Consider the following 18,769-nt stretch of genomic DNA (forward strand, 5'->3'; position numbering starts at 1 on the left):
CTTTTGCTTTACTCAAATAGAAAGGGAAATAGGGGGATCGATTCCTTTATTATTTTAGTGATGAAATGTAGCACAGCCGAATGTTTTGTTTTAGTGTTAAATTTCAACCGGGTTTGTGTGTGTGTGTTATATTTCTGTGTTATATTTTATTCAGGAGTTCAGGCTGCTGTAGATAGAACTATGAAGAGCCGAGGTGGCGCAGTGGTTAGGGTGCAGTACTGCAGGCCACTTCAGCTGACTGTTATCTACAGTTCAGCGGTTCTAATCTCACCGGCTCAAGGTTGACTCAACCTTCCATCCTTCCAAGGTGGGTGAAATGAGGACCCGGATTGTTGTTGGGGGCAATATGCTGACTCTGTAAACCGCTTAGAGAGGGCTGAAATCCCCATGAAGCGGTATATAAGTCTAACATTGCTATTGCTAACTCTATCCTTCTCTTTTTCCTCCCCCAAAAATGTAATAAGTAATAAAACATATACAATGAGCCCTTTACTTTGAGCCCAAAATTTCTGTGGCCAAGTGAAACATTCATTAAATGAATTTTGCCCCATGTTGCCACCTTTCTTGCCACGGTTGTTAATTGAATCACTGCAATGGTTAAGTCAGCAACAGGGTTGTTAAGTGAATAGCAATAGCAGTTAGACTTATATACCGCTTCATAGGGCTTCCAGCCCTCTCTAAGCGGTTTACAGAATCAGCATATTGCCCCCAACAACAATCCGGGTCCTCATTTTACCCACCTCGGAAGGATGGAAGGCTGAGTCAACCCTGAGCCGGTGAGATTTGAACAGCCGAACTGCAGATAGGCCTGCAGTACTGCACCCTAACCACTGCGCCACCTTGGCTCTTATAAAATAATTTTATGGTTGGGGGTCACCATCACATGAGACCCACTGTCCTAAAGCGAGGGAATACTGGCTCAAAGTAAAGAAATTGTTAGAAGAGATTACAGGACAAAAGTTAGCTGAAACCTGAAATATTCTTATTGGACATATTAAGGGGAAACGTGTAAAACACTTCAGTATATAATACTGCATATATTAACCGCTGCTAGAATCGTCTTTGCTCACAATTGGAAACAGAACAACACCCCTTCTGAGCAAATGATAATAATAAAGTACTTGAATGTGCAGAGATGGATAGGTTAACCATGGAGTTAAAGGAGAGAAAAGAATCGGAATTCTATAAAATCTGGAATAAATGGTACATTTGGTTAAAAGATAGACATAAAGCTAATACATAAAGAATATGTAAGATTATATCGAAAAGAACGAGAAATGTATATGTCTGTAAATATTGATATAATTTAACCGTATATATATATATAATACACAGTATAGTAACCTAGATAGTTAGTAATTATGTTAATGTGAGTGACATTGATATGGAAACGTTGTAATGATTGGAATTATATGTTGCTTTTTCATGTTGAATATATGTAATAAAGTTTTCAAAATAAAATAAAAACCGCTTGTCAGACACTAGCTGAGAAGATTGTAAATGGCAATCACGTGACCCTGGAATATTGCAACTGTCGTAGATAAAGGCTGGTTCGAAGAGCCTGAACTTGGTATAGCATGGAGATGCAGTGATGGTCGTAAGTGCAAGGACTGGTTACAAGTCACTTTTTTCAGTGCTATTGTAACTTTGAAATACCATTAAATAAATGGTTATAAGTTCAGGACAGCCCCAAGCAGCACTCTAAGCTTCCTAAAGGCTATCCATACCCTCTTTTTTTGACAAAAAACGACCCGTTTTCATGAAAAACGGGCCGTTTTTGCTTGTTCTCTCCCCCCCCAATCACTCTACAAGCCTCCTAAGGGCTATTCATGCCCTTTAAAAAAAAAACGGTCCATTTTTGTGAGGTTTGCAAAGTGCAAAAACTTTTTTTTTAAATGTTCCTCTTCAAAACCTTGCTGCGTCTTATACTCTGAAAAATACAGTATATATTAGATTTATTTCCTTCATTATGTGCCTTCAAATCTGTGTCAACTCTTAATCACCATACAATCTGAAAAACGTATATTTAGCAATACATTTATGTATTGTATAAATGTATATTTAGCAATACATTTATGATGTAAATATAAATAGGACATTAAAAATATAATCTCATACATGTCAAGAAATAAATGCAGTTATGTTTAATGAGACTTATTTCTGGGGAAGGGCCTGGCATTTGAGCTAGTTTATCTCAGTCTTGTTCAACTCTCGTGTCATCTGAGTATTTGCTGACTATTCTATGGATAGTTTAGTTCTTCCATTGGAACAAATTTCTTTAGAGGAGATCTTTATGCGGGCTTTGTCCTATTGCAGCCAATGGATTCCATTCATGAAAAGGGAATATCTGAAGACCCTCGTTACAGTCAAATGAAGGGCATGGGAATGAGGGCTGGTGGGCACACAGGAATGGGACCCCCACCAAGTCCAATGGATCAGCATTCTCAAGGTATGGCATGCTTTCAGCACATTGCTGGTTAAATGTAGCATTTCTTCTACAATTAAATCTCCTCCTTCTACCCTTCCGATCCTTCATAACTTTAAGATAGCTTCTACAAGAAGCTTTCTCTTGTCTGTAAAGGATTTTTGCGTAATTTAGAGCCACGTTTTCTAAGCCTGCAAGAAGGAGGCTCTCTCTGCTGTAAATACTGGTCCTCGACACATTGAAGGTAAGATTCAACCTGAGGAGTGGGGGAATACACCATTCTTCTCATATGGAACGTTACATCCTTTTGGAGTGACTATATAGTCATGGGGCGGGGAGTACACTCTGAGTTCTGTGGTTCTGCATATCAGGACATAATAAAAATCATCTGGTCTTTAGCAGTTCTTAAAAGTAGGTAAATACAACCTCAGAGGAACAACAACACATGGTATATACGGTTCCACCACAAAAGCGCGGTAGACAAAAGCGCGCTCGACGAAAGCGCGTACATAACGTCATCACAGCGCGACGAAAACATCGCGCTGTGAGCGGTAAATTTAAAATTAAAGCGAAAACCTTACCCTAACCCCCCCAAACCTAACCCTTAACCTAACGCTAAACCTTAACCTAACGCTAAACCTAACCCTAACGCTTAACGTAACCCTAAACCTAACCCTTAAGTTTATGTGAATCGGCTTGCTTTAATTTTATTTTAATTTTAATTTATTTTATTTTTAATTTTTTTCATCGCGCTGCTGATGATGTCAGGTACGCGCTTTCGTCGAGCGCGCTTTTGTCTACCGCGGTTTTGACGGGTCACGGGTATATACCCCATGTCATCATTTATTTTACAAAAAAGAAACCAAAAATATACCATTCTGGTAGCTTCTACCAACCCTTGTCTACTAAAATGCAAGCAGGTGCTCCAAATAAAACTGCTTCATCCTTGATTGTGGAAAGTACAAAACAAATTAAGTTTTCTTTCTCTCTCTCCCATTTTCATTTCTTTTCTCTTTTTGTCTTGCCCTTTTTCAGGTTACCCTTCTCCACTCGGTGGTTCCGAGCATGCCTCAAGTCCAGTTCCAGCTAATGGCCCTTCTTCTGGCCCCCAGATGCCATCTGGCCCTGGTGGAGTCCCATTAGATGGTACTGACCCCCAAGCATTGGGGCAGCAGAATCGAGGCCCGACTCCTTTTAATCAGAATCAGCTGCATCAATTGAGGGCTCAAATCATGGCCTACAAGATGCTTGCCAGAGGGCAGCCACTGCCCGACCATCTTCACATGGCTGTGCAGGGGAAAAGGCCAATGCCTGGAATGCAGCAGCAAATGCCAACTCTACCTCCACCTTCTGTATCTGGAACAGGACCAGTGCAAGGACCAGGGCCTGCACCTGGCCCAACACCTCCGAACTACAACAGACCTCATGGTGAGTTACACTGAAGCCTTTTTGAGACCCATCTGGGGTGAGATTCTCCTAGGTCTCTTCCTTTGCTTAGACCAGAGGAGTAGAAAGCTTAATGGTGTCCCTATGCTCTCCCATGTCTTCACAGGTATGGGAGGGCCTAATATGCCCCCTCCTGGACCCTCAGGAGTTCCTCCAGGAATGCCTGGTCAGCCCCCTGGTGGACCACCCAAGCCCTGGCCGGAAGGTAAGGCTCTGGATTGGGGGGACCTGGGTTTTTGATTAGCATCTCAATAATTAAATGAGGCTTCTAAGCCTCAGCCTGGCTTTTGCTATAAGAGGCTACCATGTCACATTTTTTCACTGATACCATATGACTTTTAGTGCCTGAAAATATGTCACCAGTCTGAAAATTGCCACAAAAGTTATTGTGTTTGTGTATGGGTATCTGTCAGCCTTGCAAAATAATCCAGACCGGAAGTACTTCTAGGTGAACTAATTCTATTTTTTGTAAGTTACATTAGCAGAATCTTGGTAGTCTGAAAGTACATTTCTTTCCCCCCACTCCTCCCCCCCCCCCCCGTTGCGTTTGCAGCTTAAGAAACTAGGGTGGGTTCCTTTTGAAGCATTGCCATGCCCACATTTCTTCTCCATACTAAGCTGGCTCTTCTCCCACTGTTCCCCTTCTATGCCTCCGTTTCCCAAGGTCATTCCCACAAGCCGCTGTACTATCTTTACTTTCAAGGATAAAGTTATCTACTTCATCAGAAAATGTTTATTTTTTTTTCTTTATTCACAAGATTTATATCCCATACTCTATTCAAAATGACAATCAAGGTGGCTAACAATATGGTATAAATAATAATAAATAAAAACATAATTCATGGACACCCGGGAACCCTGAATTTTTCTCTCCGTGTCAGTATCCACTGTCTGGGGAAATCAGCCAAGTCAGCCTTATGAAAGCTAACAGGATCTTTGTTAATTGCCTCTCAGGTTACTTACTGCTTTGGCATAATGTAATGGCCTTACAACAGATGCAGAGTGGCATCACATTTTCAGTTAGAGAGTGATAGACACTCACCACCACCACCACCCATCCCCAAGATGAAGCTATAAGATGAAATTTCTAAGGCAGGGAAGTGCTAGCATATTCAATTTATTCAATTTGTTCAAGTGCCTAAGTACATTCACCTAAATGTTGAAGCCAGTCTCTGGAGATTGTATTATTTTGCATGTATGCCCCCAGGTATGTGTTCTGACCCCCCTTGTCCCACACCAACACACACTCCGAGCCAAAGATAAGTTACGGCATTTAATGAACAGACAGACAGGTCCTTGGCAGCAAACCGGCACAGACAAGCTTGGGCAGCAATCCAGCACAGATAAGCCGTGGCAGCAATCCAGCCTGCCAAGCTCACAATAATGTTCTCCAACATTAGTTCCTGCGTTGACTTCTGCAAAAGGGGCGTGTGCACAAGCAGTCCTTTTATAGTCTGGAGAGGAGCCTAATGACCACCAGCTGAGTGCAATTACCTCCTGTAATTGTGTAATTGCTCCTGACGCCTATTAGCTCTTCGATGGAGTGCATCCAGGAACAACTCACTGCTGGCGTCCGGATCATTCTCCCTTGTCTCCTCCCCACTGGTCCAAGGCTCAGGCGCCTCCTGGTGGCCAACCAGCCTCTCTGCGCCCTGCTCGGAGTCGGAACCCTGTCCAGGGTCCTCCACATCCTCCAGAGCCAACTCATAGGGCCCCTCGCTGTTGGAGTCTGGTGGCAGCTCCAACGGCTCCTGCTGGGCCGCAACAGGTATGTATATGAGGGAACCCCACAAACATCTTCCTAACATTGTTCTTCAACAGGACCAATGGCAAATGCTGCAGCCCCTACTAGCACACCTCAGAAACTGATTCCTCCTCAGCCAACAGGCCGTCCTTCACCAGCACCCCCAGCGGTACCTCCAGCAGCATCCCCCGTCATGCCTCCCCAGACTCAGTCCCCCGGCCAACCGGCCCAACCGGCCCCGATGGTGCAGTTCCATCAGAAGCAGAACCGTATCACTCCAATACAGAAGCCGAGAGGACTCGATCCAGTTGAAATCCTTCAAGAGAGAGAATACCGGTAAAACTATGGCTTCCAATAGCAACTTTGCCGGCGTTGCCCTGATAGGATATCCGGGTGACATTAATTTAGCAATAGCAATAGCAGTTAGACTTATATACCGCTTCATAGGGCTTCCAGCCCTCTCTAAGCGGTTTACAGAGTCAGCATATCGCCCCCACAGTCTGGGTCCTCATTTCGGTTCCACCACAAAACCGCGGTCGACTAAAGCGCGCTCGATGAAACTGCGTACCTGATGTCATCACAGCGCGACGAAAACAGCACGTTGTGAGCGGTAAAGCTAAAATTAACGCGTAAACCTAAACCTAACCCCCCCAAACCTAACCCTTAACCTAACCCTTAACCTAACACTAAACCTAACGCTAACCCTTAACCTAACCCTAACCCTAACGCTTAATGTAACCCTAAACCTGACCCTAACCCTTAACCTAAACCTAAACCTAACCCTAACCCTTACCTTTACGTGAATCGGCTTGCTTTAAAAGCGCTTTTAAAAGTGCCCTTTTTTCTCCGCGGTCGTTGTTGTTGAGCTGCTGATGACGTCAGCGACACGCTTTAATCGGGCGCGCTTTAGTCGACCACGGTTTTGTCGTGCCACGCTCATTTCACCCACCTCGGAGGGATGGAAGGCTGAGTCAACCTTGAGCCGGTGAGATTAGAACCGCCGAACTGCAGATAACAGTCAGCTGAAGTGGCCTGCAGTACTGCACCCTAACCACTGCGCCACCTCGGCTCTTTGAATGAATGGTCTCGTTGATGTTATGGTTAGCTTTCGTGTTAACTGTATTAAGTAACCAAGCTGCAGGGAACAGTAAGCCTGTATGAAACCAAGACAGCATTATAAATTTAGCAATTTATTAAAAGCTACCTGGTTTTGGAGGGTTGATTCTGTTACTTGGAACATAGCCCTTCTTCTGTATATAAGAAAACTTGCTATGTATGTCCCTGGCTATATTCAAGGATTTTTTTTTAAGGTGAGAGAGGTTTTTTGTTTTTGTTTTTAGTCTTTCATGGAACCTCCCAAGTATTTAAGGAACCCCCAAGTCCTGAACTAGTGTGTCTGTCTCACTTTTAGCTGTTCGGCATTACATGTCACCTTCTCAAAGCAGTGACTTTGCAACTTTAATAAAATTTGTATGCCGCCCACTCCCATTGGGACTCTGGGCGGCTCACAGCAAAATAAAACATTTACAAATTTAAAAAGATACAATATTTAAAATTAATACATCATCCATACAGTCAAGTGGGGGTTGGATATAATCAACAGCCCCAGGCCTGCCGGAACAGCCTGGTCTTGGTCGCTTTACGGAAGGCCGGGAGAGTGGTGAGGGTCCGGATCTCTGCGGGTAGATCATTCCACAGGGCTGGTGCAGCTACAGAGAAGGCCCTCCCTCGGGGCGCCGCCAGCCGGCATTGTCCGGTCGACGGCACCCGGAGGAGGCCCGACCTGTGCGATCTTATTGGTCGTTGGGAGGTGCCTTTCAAATGCTTTGAATTAAAATTCCCATCATTCCTAAGGCACTGTGTTGGGAACAAGCGTTTTCGGAGATCAGCAGTGGAGTTCTTGCCTTTCTTGTTGGATGTACGCAATCCTTCATGCCGAAGCTCACTGGGTGTCCTAATCTTTCGTCTACAGCTTGCAGGCCCGCATCGCTCATAGAATCCAAGAACTTGAAAATCTTCCTGGGTCTCTGGCTGGAGACCTGCGCACCAAAGCAACCATTGAACTTAAAGCCCTGCGGCTGCTAAATTTCCAGAGGCAGGTTGGTGATGCACTGCTAGAATTTTGTTACACAGGACACTTTTTGAACGCTGAAATTAAACCCGTTGTCTCCAGAGAGAAGGGAAAGGAGAGGAGGAAGGAAGGAGAGAAGAAAGAGAAGAAAGGGGGGTAGGAAGGAGGGAGGGAAGCAAGGAGGGAAGGAAGGAGAGAAGAAAGGAGGGAAGGAAGGAGAGAAGGAGGGAAGGAAGGAGAGAAGGAGAAAAGAAAGGAAGGAAGGAGGGAAGGAGAGAAGGAGGGAAGGGGAAGGAGGGAGGGAAGGAAGGGGAGTAGGAGAGAAGAAACGAGGGAAGGAAAGAGGGAGGGAGGGAAGAAGTAGGACCGTTGTAAGATAAGATGGATCTATGGGATGTTAAAAAAGCAATCTTCAAATATATTGTCAACAGTAGGGAAAAATTGTTATAAATACATATTATTAATAAGAGTTTGCATATATTGTAAAAGAATGAAGCTCATGCTTGAGTAGCGTCCCTTAAATAAAATTCTTATAGAAACTCTTAAAAAATGTTCTCCCCTTAATGGGGCTTACCTAAATAAGTACCAAGCGGCATTACAGATAGTTCTTCTCGTGAGACAGAGTGGTCCTGTATTTTCCGCTACAGCGGAGCTCCAGTTTCACACGCCAGTGGACCATCCTGTTCGATCTCAGCCCTCTGAAACGATCCCTACTGAACGGGTGGGGTAATTTCACAGGCATTTGGAATATAGAAAACAACGGCATGCATTAAAAATAAATAAATCATAGTGTCTTTGCTGGCCCAGAAAGTTTTGTGTTTTATTTTGTTCATTAAGCTTTTGGTACATCTTGACATGAGTAGATCTTCGCAGCAGCGTGAATCTAGAAAAAACAAGGAAGCAAGGACAGAAGTGAAGTAGATTTTGATAAAGAAGCCCCTTTGCAACTCAAGCTAGAGAGCATGTATAGTTCTATTGTATCCTGTAGTGGCTTTGACTGGCTGGTTTCTCTGTAAGAGCCTTCTTTTATTGATTTGATTTGATTTGTAAGGCCACCCAGTCCAAATAATGTGACTGAGAAGTGTAGAACAGAAGAACAAATAAGTAAAAGGAAAGTAAATTGCACAACATAGACATAATATTGAAATGTAAATGTTCTTTTAGCCAGAGTATAGCGGTAGCATAGTCACAATGTGAGGTTTCATATAAATGTCTGGGTATTGTTTTAGGAACCGAATTGGAACTGAGACATATTCCTAGTTGAACATTTTGCTACTTTTGGTTAATCTCTCTCTTCCCCATAGATTTTCAGAATCAGTTTCATATTTTTGTGTTATGTTGCTTGTCAATACCCACTCTTGTTCTACTTTTCAGAAGGATAGTTCGAAGGGTGTTGTGTTTTCCTTTTGTGTCCAGGCAGAGTTCAGTACACTTAAGAATAGGTAAAAACTATTTAAACTATGGAAAAGCAACAGAAAAATCTGTTCTCAGAGATGGGTCAGGTATAGTGAACTCTTTTTCAGAAGTATTTCTCATTATCCCTGGTGGTGTAAAATACAGAGGTTTAAATTTTAACACGGATTCCGATGTTTGACTATAAACATAGAGGCAACATAAAATGTTTTAGTTAACATAGACAGTAAGGGAAGCGCTTGGTTGGACCACACTTTATTCTCAGTTAGCACGTACTTTTCTTTTAAAATTTTGTTCCACAGCTGCGACAAGAAGTTGTGGTCTGTATGAGAAGGGATACCGCCCTGGAAACAGCACTGAATGCCAAGGCATATAAGCGTAGCAAACGGCAATCCCTGCGGGAAGCTCGCATCACTGAGAAGTTAGAAAAACAGCAGAAGATTGAACAAGAAAGAAAACGCCGGCAAAAACATCAGGTACCTGTGGTTTCTGCTTTAATTTGAAAAAGTGGCATTTATTCAGGTGGTTCCACCACAAAACCGCATTCGACTAAAGCGCGCTCAACGAAACCGCGTAGCTGACGTCATCAACAGGGTGACAACAGCGCGGAGACAGAAGCACGCTGTAAACGCTAAACCTAAAATTAACCCCTAAACCTAATCCTAAACCTAACCTTTAACCTAACCCTTAACCTAACCCTAAACCTAATCCTAACCCTTAACCTAACCCTAAACCTAACCCTTACCTTAAGTTGAATCGGCTTGCTTTCAAAGCGCTATTTAAAGCGCCCTTCTTTCTCCGCGCTGGCTGTTGTCGCCCTGTTGATGACATCAGCGACGCGGTTTAATCGGGCGTGGCTTAGTCGAGCGCGGTTTTGTCGTGCCACGATTCAGGTAGCCTCAGATACAACCACAGCCGGGACTATAGTTTCCATTGACTAAGCAAGGCAATTGTTAAGTGAATCATGCCGGTTTTACAAGCTTTTTTGGCACGATCGTTAAGTGACTCACTGAAGTTGTTAAGCGTGCCTTGCAGTTGTTAAGCAAATCTGGCTTCCCCCATTGACTTGTCGAAAGCTGGCTGTGAAGGCCACACATGGTAATTGCATGACCCTGCGATGCTGCAACCATTGTAAATTCAGGCTGGTGCCAAGCACCCAAATTTTGCTCATGTGACTGTGAGGATGTTGCTGGAGCGTGAGGACCAATTGTAAGTCACTTTTCAGTGCCATGGTAACTTTGAACAGTCGCTAAACCAATGGTTGTAAGTTAAGGACAACCTGCAGTAGGATGCCAGAGTGGATAAATAATCAATGCAATACATTTATTAGCTTGTCAATAAATGTATTGTAATAAATAAAGGATACAAAGATGTATGTTTGGACAGTAGCTAACCATTGTTAAATGTGGATGAGCTAAATGTGCCTTAGGCTGTGGCCAGTGAAACACCTTCCCAAACCTTGAATAAGGACTTAACACCAGCATACTATGTAATTACTGATACCATGCTTGTGATACAAACAACCTCTAATCCAGTGTAATCTCAGCAACTTGAAACTATGTGAACTTCAGTTCCCAAAATTCCCCAGTCAGCCATGTTGGCTGGGGAATCCTGGGAGTTGAAAGCCACACAGCTCAAAAGTCGCTGAGATTGAGAAGCACTGCCCTAACCCATGCATGGCTCATTCATTAAGCTATTTTCTATTACTGTACTTTTCGGAGTATAAGACGCACCCTTTTCCCTCAAAAAAGAGGCTGAAAATCTGGGTGCGTCTTATACACTGAATACAGCATTTTTTTTGCCTCCTGTAACCCCGCCCCCTTCACCAAAATGGCTGTGCAGATCCTCTAGGAGACTTTTAGAGAGCTCCTGGGGGCTGGGGAGGGCAGAAACGAGCTAAAAACGGCCCGTTTTTTGCTCAATTTTACCACCTCCCCCAGGAGCACTCTATAAGCTTCCTAAAGCTTATCCATGCCTCTTTTTTTGCGCAAAACATGCCATTTTTTGCTTGTTTTTGCCCCCTCCCCCCAGGAGCACTCTGCAAGCCCCCTAGAGGCTATTCATGCCTTTTATGGGGGGGACAGGCCCCTTTTCACAAAAAACTGGCCATTTTGGGGAAGTTTGCAGAGTGCAAAAACTTTTTTTTTAATTTGCCTCTTCAAAACCTTGGTGCGTCTTATACTCCGGTGTGTCTTATACTCCGAAAAATATGGTAACTTCTTTTTTTTTTTAGGAGTACCTCAACAGCATTCTCCAGCATGCCAAGGATTTCAAAGAATACCATCGATCAGTCACCGGCAAGATTCAGAAGCTGACAAAGGCGGTGGCCACTTATCACGCGAATACGGAGCGTGAACAAAAGAAGGAGAACGAGAGAATTGAGAAGGAGAGGATGCGCCGGTTGATGGTATGGATTTTTTTTACGTCCGTGTGTAGAATGGATCCGGCTGATCATTTAACATGACTCCTCCCAGTATAATTTCAGAAAATTATAAGTTGCGTCTGTGTATTTTACAGGCTGAGGATGAAGAAGGGTACCGAAAGCTTATTGATCAAAAGAAAGATAAACGCTTAGCCTACCTGCTTCAGCAGACGGATGAATATGTGGCCAACCTCACAGAACTGGTGAGACAGCACAAGGCTGCACAGGTGGCAAAGGAGAAGAAGAAGAAGAAGAAAAAGAAGGTAAATGAGTTAAATCAACCTGTTCGGATCAGTGAAATCACTCAGAAGGCAAGCCCTGTGTAAATCTTTGATTTGAGATGTGCCCCATGTCAGTCTTCCACGGACTGAAATTTCTGCCATGTTTAATAATACATCTTTTATGGTTTTATTTATAAACGTTGGCACCAATTTGAGATGTCATTAAACCAGTGTTTCTCAACCTTGGCAACGTGAAGATGTCCGGACTTCAACTCCCAGAATTCCCCAGCCAGCATTTGCTGGCTGGGGAATTCTGGGAGTTGAAGTCCGGACATCTTCAAGTTGCCAAGGTTGAGAAACACTGCATTAAACTATGGTGTCTACTGATGCTTCACTGCCCACCTGAATTGAATTGAATTGAATTTTATTATTTGTATGCCGCCCTTCTCCGGGAAGGACTCAGGGCGGTGAACAATTCAAAAGGGGAAAAAGGGGAACATAAAACGAAATACAGATAATTAAAATAAGCAAGAGTCACACAACCATACAGGGCGGGGCATAACCTTTTCCTAGGGGGTCACAGCAACACTTGTAATAACAACACAAATAATTCATACACCATTCGAAAGCCCATCAAAAACTGAGTTTATTGACACGATTTAATAGTCAGTATGACCACCATTAGCCCTTCGAACAGCATTCAAACGAGGTGGATAAGAACACAACAAATCTTCAAACAGTTCCGTTCGATTTTCCAGATTTTTCAACACAGTTTCCAAATTCATTCTCAAAGTTTCAACCGAAACAAATTTAACATTTAATAGCTCATTCAATTCAGTTTTTTATGGGCTTTAAAATGAGGTGTCGCGGAAGTTGTAAACTGCTGTCGATCTTGCTGTGACCCCCTAGGAAAAGGTTATGCCCCGCCCTCTGGAAAATCTGGAAAATCGAATGGAACTGTTTGAAGATTTGTTGTGTTCTTATCCACCTCGTTTGAATGCTGTTCGAAGGGCTAATGGTGGTCATACTGACTATTAAATCGTGTCAATAAACTCAGTTTTTGATGGGCTTTCGAATGGTGTATGAATTATTTGTGTTGTTATTACAAGTGTTGCTGTGACCCCCTAGGAAAAGGTTATGCCCCACCCTGTACAAGTCGAGAGGGGAGGGAACTCATCAACCCCAGGCCAGGTTTTGACGGCTTTTCGGAAGGCCTGGAGAGAGGCCTACACTACAAAATTTATTAGAAAACCGAACCAGAGAACCTCCAAATAAAAATAATATATTCAAATAAACCTCTCTCCGTTAATGATATAAAAGTCCAAATATCTAAATTGGTGTCAGAATGAAAATGTTGGGTTTTTTTTGTAAATTAAAACTGGAAAAAGTAACCTAAATGCCTTTCAAATGCTTCTCTGTTTTAAAATTACATTGTAATAGATGTTTTTTCGTGATCTTCATTTCTTTTAGAAGGCTGAGGTTGCGGAAGGACAGACCCCAGCAATTGGACCTGATGGTGAAGTAAGGTTTCCCTCCCCCCAAACTAATTTAAAATTGTGCATGGATTTTATAGCACAATGAGTCCCTGCTTTCTTATGAAACTGCTTTTATTTGGTCTAGCAAGTGGAATGCACTGATGCAAGCAGCTGGTGTTGGAAATTGCTTTAGAGCAGGATTGTCAAACTCCAAGGCCCTTGGGCCAGATCCAGCACACAGGGTGCTTAGATATGGCATTTCCAGGGGACATCCTGGAAACAACAAAGGACCGGTTTGTGGTGCCTCTGCCAGCAAAAATGGATCTCAGGAGAGCCACCCACAGGCGAAAACCCTCTGTTTTCGCTGGCAGAGGGTTGCAGGTTGCCCGTTGCAGCTGAAAATGGAGCTCGGGAGCCCATTTTCACTGGCAGAGTGCTCGGGCCACCTCAGGTGCCCCCCGACACAAGTGACGTTGATCTGGCCACGCCCAGCCACACCGAAGTCAAAGGCAACCCTGATGCGGCCTTCAATGAAATCAAATAGCAATAGCAGTTAGACTTATATACCGCTTCATAGGGCTTTCAGCCCTCTCTAAGCGGTTTACAGAGTCAGCATATGGCCCCCAACAACAATCCGGCTCCTCATTTTACCCACCTCGGAAGGACGGAAGGCTGAGTCAACCCTGAGCCCGTGAGATTTGAACAGCCGAACTGCAGAACTGCAGTCAGCTGAAGTAGCCTGCAGTGCTGCATTTAACCACTGCGCCACCTTGGCTCTTAAATTTGACCCCCTGCTTTAGAGACTGCAATTGGTGGATCAAAGTTTCACCAATTGCTGGATTCTCCTAAACGTTTCTTGTAGGAATACATATTTTCTAGACCAGTTTGTATCATGAATATCCTGACAATTAGAAATTACTGCATTCTGGCAAAAACTGTAATACTTCATCTATCCATCAGTATTATCAGCAAAAATTGTGGCTTCAAAAAATAGGACTGCCTAGTTACAAGTTGCCAGATAGAAGGAAGGTGGTGTTCAGTGTGTGAGTTTGGGCCACTCATCCTCTCTCAATCTAGCCCAGTGTTTCTCAACCTTGGCAACTTGAAGATGTCCGGACTTCAACTCCCAGAATTCCCCAGCCAGCGAATGCTGGCTGGGGAATTCTGGGAGTTGAAGTCCGGACATCTTCAAGTTGCCAAGGTTGAGAAACACTGATCTAGCCTACCTCACAACAATGTTGTTATGGGAAAAAACTGGAAAGAGGACTGTGGATGCCACTGTGAATTCCTGGAATAAAGGTGATATAAAAATGTAAGGAAGAAAGGAACATTTGCACATACTTGCAAATGTCTACAGATGCAAATAAACACATTGATTGAAACAGAACCACAATACACTAAATGACTGGAATTGCAGTTAATTGAAATGATTTAGGTATTTCTGACCAAAAGATGAGTATCAAAAGATTATATCTTTGTTTTATTAAAGATTAAACCAATCATTAAATAAATCTTGCAATCTATACCAATTACTATTTCTCTACTGATGAAATGTTTTTGCATTCATTAAAAAAAAAGAAGCAAGGGGTGATACATCTGATATACACTTTTTCTATAATCATCCCACATTTTTATGTCCCTATTTATAATTCCGTAATCTCTAATAGTTCAGGGACGCAGTGGCTCAATGGCTAAGACTTTGGCGTCCTTATCGCCTCCCCACCCCTGCCCCCTGTTTGCTTACAGGAGGACTGTGGAACTGGGGAGACCACCCCTGGAAGCCTGAACTCGCACCTTAAATTAACGAACTTGCGCATTTTATAATTTCTTTCCTTTTCTTTTATCTTTTTCTTCCTCCTTTGCATGGGTTATGTATGAGATACGTATGAGATGATTGAATGGCCCACTTTTTATGATCATACTGTTGTAAATTTTGTGTTTTTTAACTTTTACGTGGGGACTGTTTGGGGGAGTGTTTGAGTATGTATGATTCGGAGGACCTGCCGGGAGTTGCGGGGGCCATGGGGGTGGCTGAGGGGACCAGAGACACGGGAGAGGGTCGGGGTATTGCGGTCGTAACAGGGAGGGGCAGATACGGCGGGGACTTTAGGGCAGGCCATTACCGGGGAAGGAGGGTTCGCTACATCACAGAGATCCCTCCTTCCGGCCCTAGGAGCCCCACTCCAAGACCAGATGGCGCAAGTAATCAGGACCCTGGTCTCAGGCTGTTGTCGCTAAATGCCAGGTCTGTTGTACATAAAGCACCTCTCGTCCGGGACTTAATTTTAGACGAGAGGGCAGACCTGGCATGTATTACTGAGACCTGGCTGGGCCCAGAGGGAGGAGTCCCCCTTGTAGAACTGTGCCCAGAAGGATTTCAGGTGCTGCATCAGCCGAGAGCCCAGGGAAGGGGTGGAGGTGTGGCCGTTGTTATCCGGGAGTCGTTAGTTCCTCGTAGGGTCCCTGCTCCGGAGATTGTCGGGTGTGAGTCTTTGCTGTTAAAGTTGGACCTCAAGGGTCAAGTGGGTTTGCTGCTAACGTACCTGCCTCCCAACAGCGTTGCAGCAGCCCTCCCCTCGCTCCTCGAGTCAGTAGCCGAGCTGGCGATTGAGTTCCCTAGGTTGATGGTCCTGGGGGACTTTAATTTGCCGTCGCTCGGTGAAAACTCTGATGGGGCGCAGGAGTTCATGGCTTCCATGACAGCCATGGGCTTGACTCAAGTAATCCGAGGCCCAACCCATTCAGCGGGACACATGCTTGACCTCGTATTTCTCTCGGAGCAGTGGATGTGTGATCTTGGTCTGAGGGGGAGTGACATCATACCCCTGTCGTGGTCAGACCATTGCCTACTGAGGCTCGACTTCCGAAGGCCAAACCCCCACTGTAGGGAGGAGGAACCGACCAGGTGGTTCCGCCCCAGGCGTCTTATGGAGCCAGTAAGGTTCCAGACAGAGCTTGGGGTTATTCCTGATACTTTCGCCCACAGTCCGGTAGAGACTCTGGCTGCTGCGTGGCATTCGGCAGCGTCAGAGGCCCTCGACCGGATTGCGCCACTGCGGCCCCTCCGAGGCGGCGGATCCCGGAGACCTCCTTGGTTCACCGAGGAGCTCCGGGAGATGAAGCGCCGGAGGAGATGCCTAGAGCACCGCTGGAGGTCCGATAAGTCCGCAGCGAACCGAGCAATGGTAACCACCTGCACCAGGGAATATACTAGGGCACTTAGGGCAGCCAAAAGATCACACATAGCCTCCCTGGTCGCATCCGCTGAGTCCCGCCCAGCCGCCCTGTTTAGGATAACCCGCTCCCTATTGAACAAAAGGGAGGCGGGGGAACCCTTGCAGGGCAGAGCTGAAGAATATGCCCAATTCTTAGCGGACAAAATTGCTCGGTTTCGGACGGACTTGGACTCCACACCCGCAGTTCCAGCCGAGACTCAGGGGGATCAAGTTCAACAGCTCTGGGTTGAGTTTCAGGAGGTTACCCCCGGGGATGTGGACAAGGCCATGAGAGCTGTGAGTTCCTCCACCTGTGCTCTGGATCCGTGTCCCTCATGGCTGGTTTCTAACTGCAGTGAGGTGACACGAGGCTGGATCCAGGCGGTTGTAACCGCCTCTCTTCGGGAGGGGAACTTCCCCGCCGCACTAAAAGCGGCGGTGGTGAGACCCCTTCTGAAGAAGCCATCCCTAGATCCAGCTGTCCTTAACAACTACCGCCCGGTCTCCAACCTCCCCTTTCTGGGGAAGGTTGTTGAGAAGGTGGTGGCCTTCCAGCTCCAACGGTCCTTGGAGGAAGCAGACTACCTAGACCCCTTCCAGTCAGGCTTCAGACCCGGTTACAGCACTGAAACCGCCTTGGTCGCATTGATGGATGATCTTTGGAGAGCCAGAGATGAAGGACATCCCTCCATCCTGGTCCTCCTTGACCTCTCAGCGGCTTTCGATACCATCGACCATGGTATCCTTCTGCGAAGACTGCGGGAGGTGGGAGTGGGAGGCACCGTGTTACGGTGGTTCTCCTCCTACCTCTCGGACAGGTCGCAGTCGGTGTTAGTGGGAGGGCAGAGATCGTCCCCAAGGCCCCTGAAATATGGGGTGCCGCAGGGTTCGGTCTTATCCCCCCTACTATTTAACATTTACATGAAACCGCTGGGAGAGATCATCCGTAGGCACGGGATTAGATACCATCAATACGCGGACGATACTCAATTGTATCTGTCCGCCCCGTGCCAAATCAATGAAGCGGTTGACGTAATGGACCGGGGGCTTGAAGCCGTCATGGACTGGATGAGGATTAACAAGCTTGTGCTCAACCCAGAAAAGACCGAGTGGCTGTTGTGTTTCCCTCCCAAAAATTTGGCCACTAATCCAACACTCAGGCTGGGGGGTCAAATTTTACACCCCTCAGAGAGGGTTCGCAACTTGGGAGTCCTCCTGGATCCACAGCTGTCATTCGACCATCATATAGCGGCTGTGACCAGGGGGGCATTCGCCCAGGTACGCCTGGTGCGCCAGTTGCGACCCTACCTGAACCGGGAGGCCCTCACAACAGTCACTCGGGCCCTCGTGATTTCTAGGCTGGAATACTGCAACGTGCTCTACATGGGGCTGCCCTTGAGGTGCATCCGGCGACTTCAGCTAGTGCAGAACGCAGCCGCGCGAGTGATCGCGGGTGCACCCCGATTCACCCGCATTACACCTATCCTCCGCGAGCTGCGCTGGCTACCTGTCGATCTCCGGATGCGCTTCAAGGTGCTACTGATCACCCATAAAGCCCTACATGGCAGTGGATCTGGATACTTGAGAGACCGCCTTCTGCCAATTACCTCCCTACGACCTATAAGATCTCATAGGTTAGGCCTCCTCCGTACTCCATCGGCCAGCCAGTGTCGGCTGGCAACTACAAGGAGGAGGGCCTTCTCAGCAGCGGCCCCGACCCTTTGGAACGAGCTCCCCGTAGAGATTCGTACCCTCTCCACCGTCCAGGCCTTCCGCACAGCCTTGAAGAACTGGCTCGCCCGTCAGGCCTGGGGATAAGGACCATTACCCCGCCCGAATGTTGTATGCATGTTGCTTATTATTTTATTATGTGTTGTCGTCTTAGTGTTGTATTCCCCCCTCCCTGGTTTTCTGTGAGCCGCCCTGAGTCCCCTCAGGGAAAAGGGCGGCCTACAAATAAAATCAATTCTAATTCTAAAAATCAATTCTAATTCTAATTCTAATTCTAAGACGCTGAGCTTGTTGATCAGAATGTTCGGCAGTTCGAATCCTTAGCGCCGCATAACAGAGTGAGCTCCCGTTACTTGTCCCAACTTCTGCCAACCTAGCAGTTCGAAAGCACATACAAATGCCAAGTAGAAAACTAGGGCCCACCTTTGGTGGGAAGGTAAGAGCGTTCCGTGCGTCTTCGGCGTTTAGTCATGGAACATGACCATGGAGAGGTCTTCGGACAGCACTGGCTCATCAGCTTTGAAACGGAGATGAGCATGGCCCCCCCTAGAGTCAGGAACGACTAGCACATATGTGCAAGGGGAACCTTTACCTTTTAATCTCTAA

The 18,769-nt window shown here is 45.7% G+C and overlaps 2 protein-coding genes across 8 annotated transcripts in view; one reads left to right on the forward strand and one right to left on the reverse strand.

Moving 5' to 3' along the window:
• The window catches only part of FARSA (phenylalanyl-tRNA synthetase subunit alpha), a 350,543-nt gene that overhangs the window by 165,038 nt on the left and 166,736 nt on the right, over window positions 1–18,769 (reverse strand). The window lies entirely within an intron of this gene.
• The window catches only part of SMARCA4 (SWI/SNF related BAF chromatin remodeling complex subunit ATPase 4), an 89,675-nt gene that overhangs the window by 17,628 nt on the left and 53,278 nt on the right, over window positions 1–18,769 (forward strand). For all 7 annotated transcript variants that reach the window (XM_087711008.1, XM_087711009.1, XM_087711010.1 and 4 more), the window contains exons 4-12: window positions 2,317–2,449; window positions 3,461–3,853; window positions 3,978–4,076; window positions 5,693–5,951; window positions 7,588–7,714; window positions 9,402–9,575; window positions 11,333–11,506; window positions 11,617–11,784; window positions 13,213–13,263. In XM_087711008.1, the coding sequence (XP_087567134.1) occupies window positions 2,317–2,449; window positions 3,461–3,853; window positions 3,978–4,076; window positions 5,693–5,951; window positions 7,588–7,714; window positions 9,402–9,575; window positions 11,333–11,506; window positions 11,617–11,784; window positions 13,213–13,263 (1,578 nt within the window). The remainder of the gene's footprint in view (window positions 1–2,316; window positions 2,450–3,460; window positions 3,854–3,977; window positions 4,077–5,692; window positions 5,952–7,587; window positions 7,715–9,401; window positions 9,576–11,332; window positions 11,507–11,616; window positions 11,785–13,212; window positions 13,264–18,769) is intronic.

This window comes from Thamnophis sirtalis, unplaced genomic scaffold (genome assembly GCF_051295495.1).
Source record: "Thamnophis sirtalis isolate CommonGarterSnake01/CBP01778 unplaced genomic scaffold, rThaSir2_p1.2 scaffold_3, whole genome shotgun sequence".
In the NCBI taxonomy this organism is placed as follows: domain Eukaryota; kingdom Metazoa; phylum Chordata; class Lepidosauria; order Squamata; family Natricidae; genus Thamnophis; species Thamnophis sirtalis.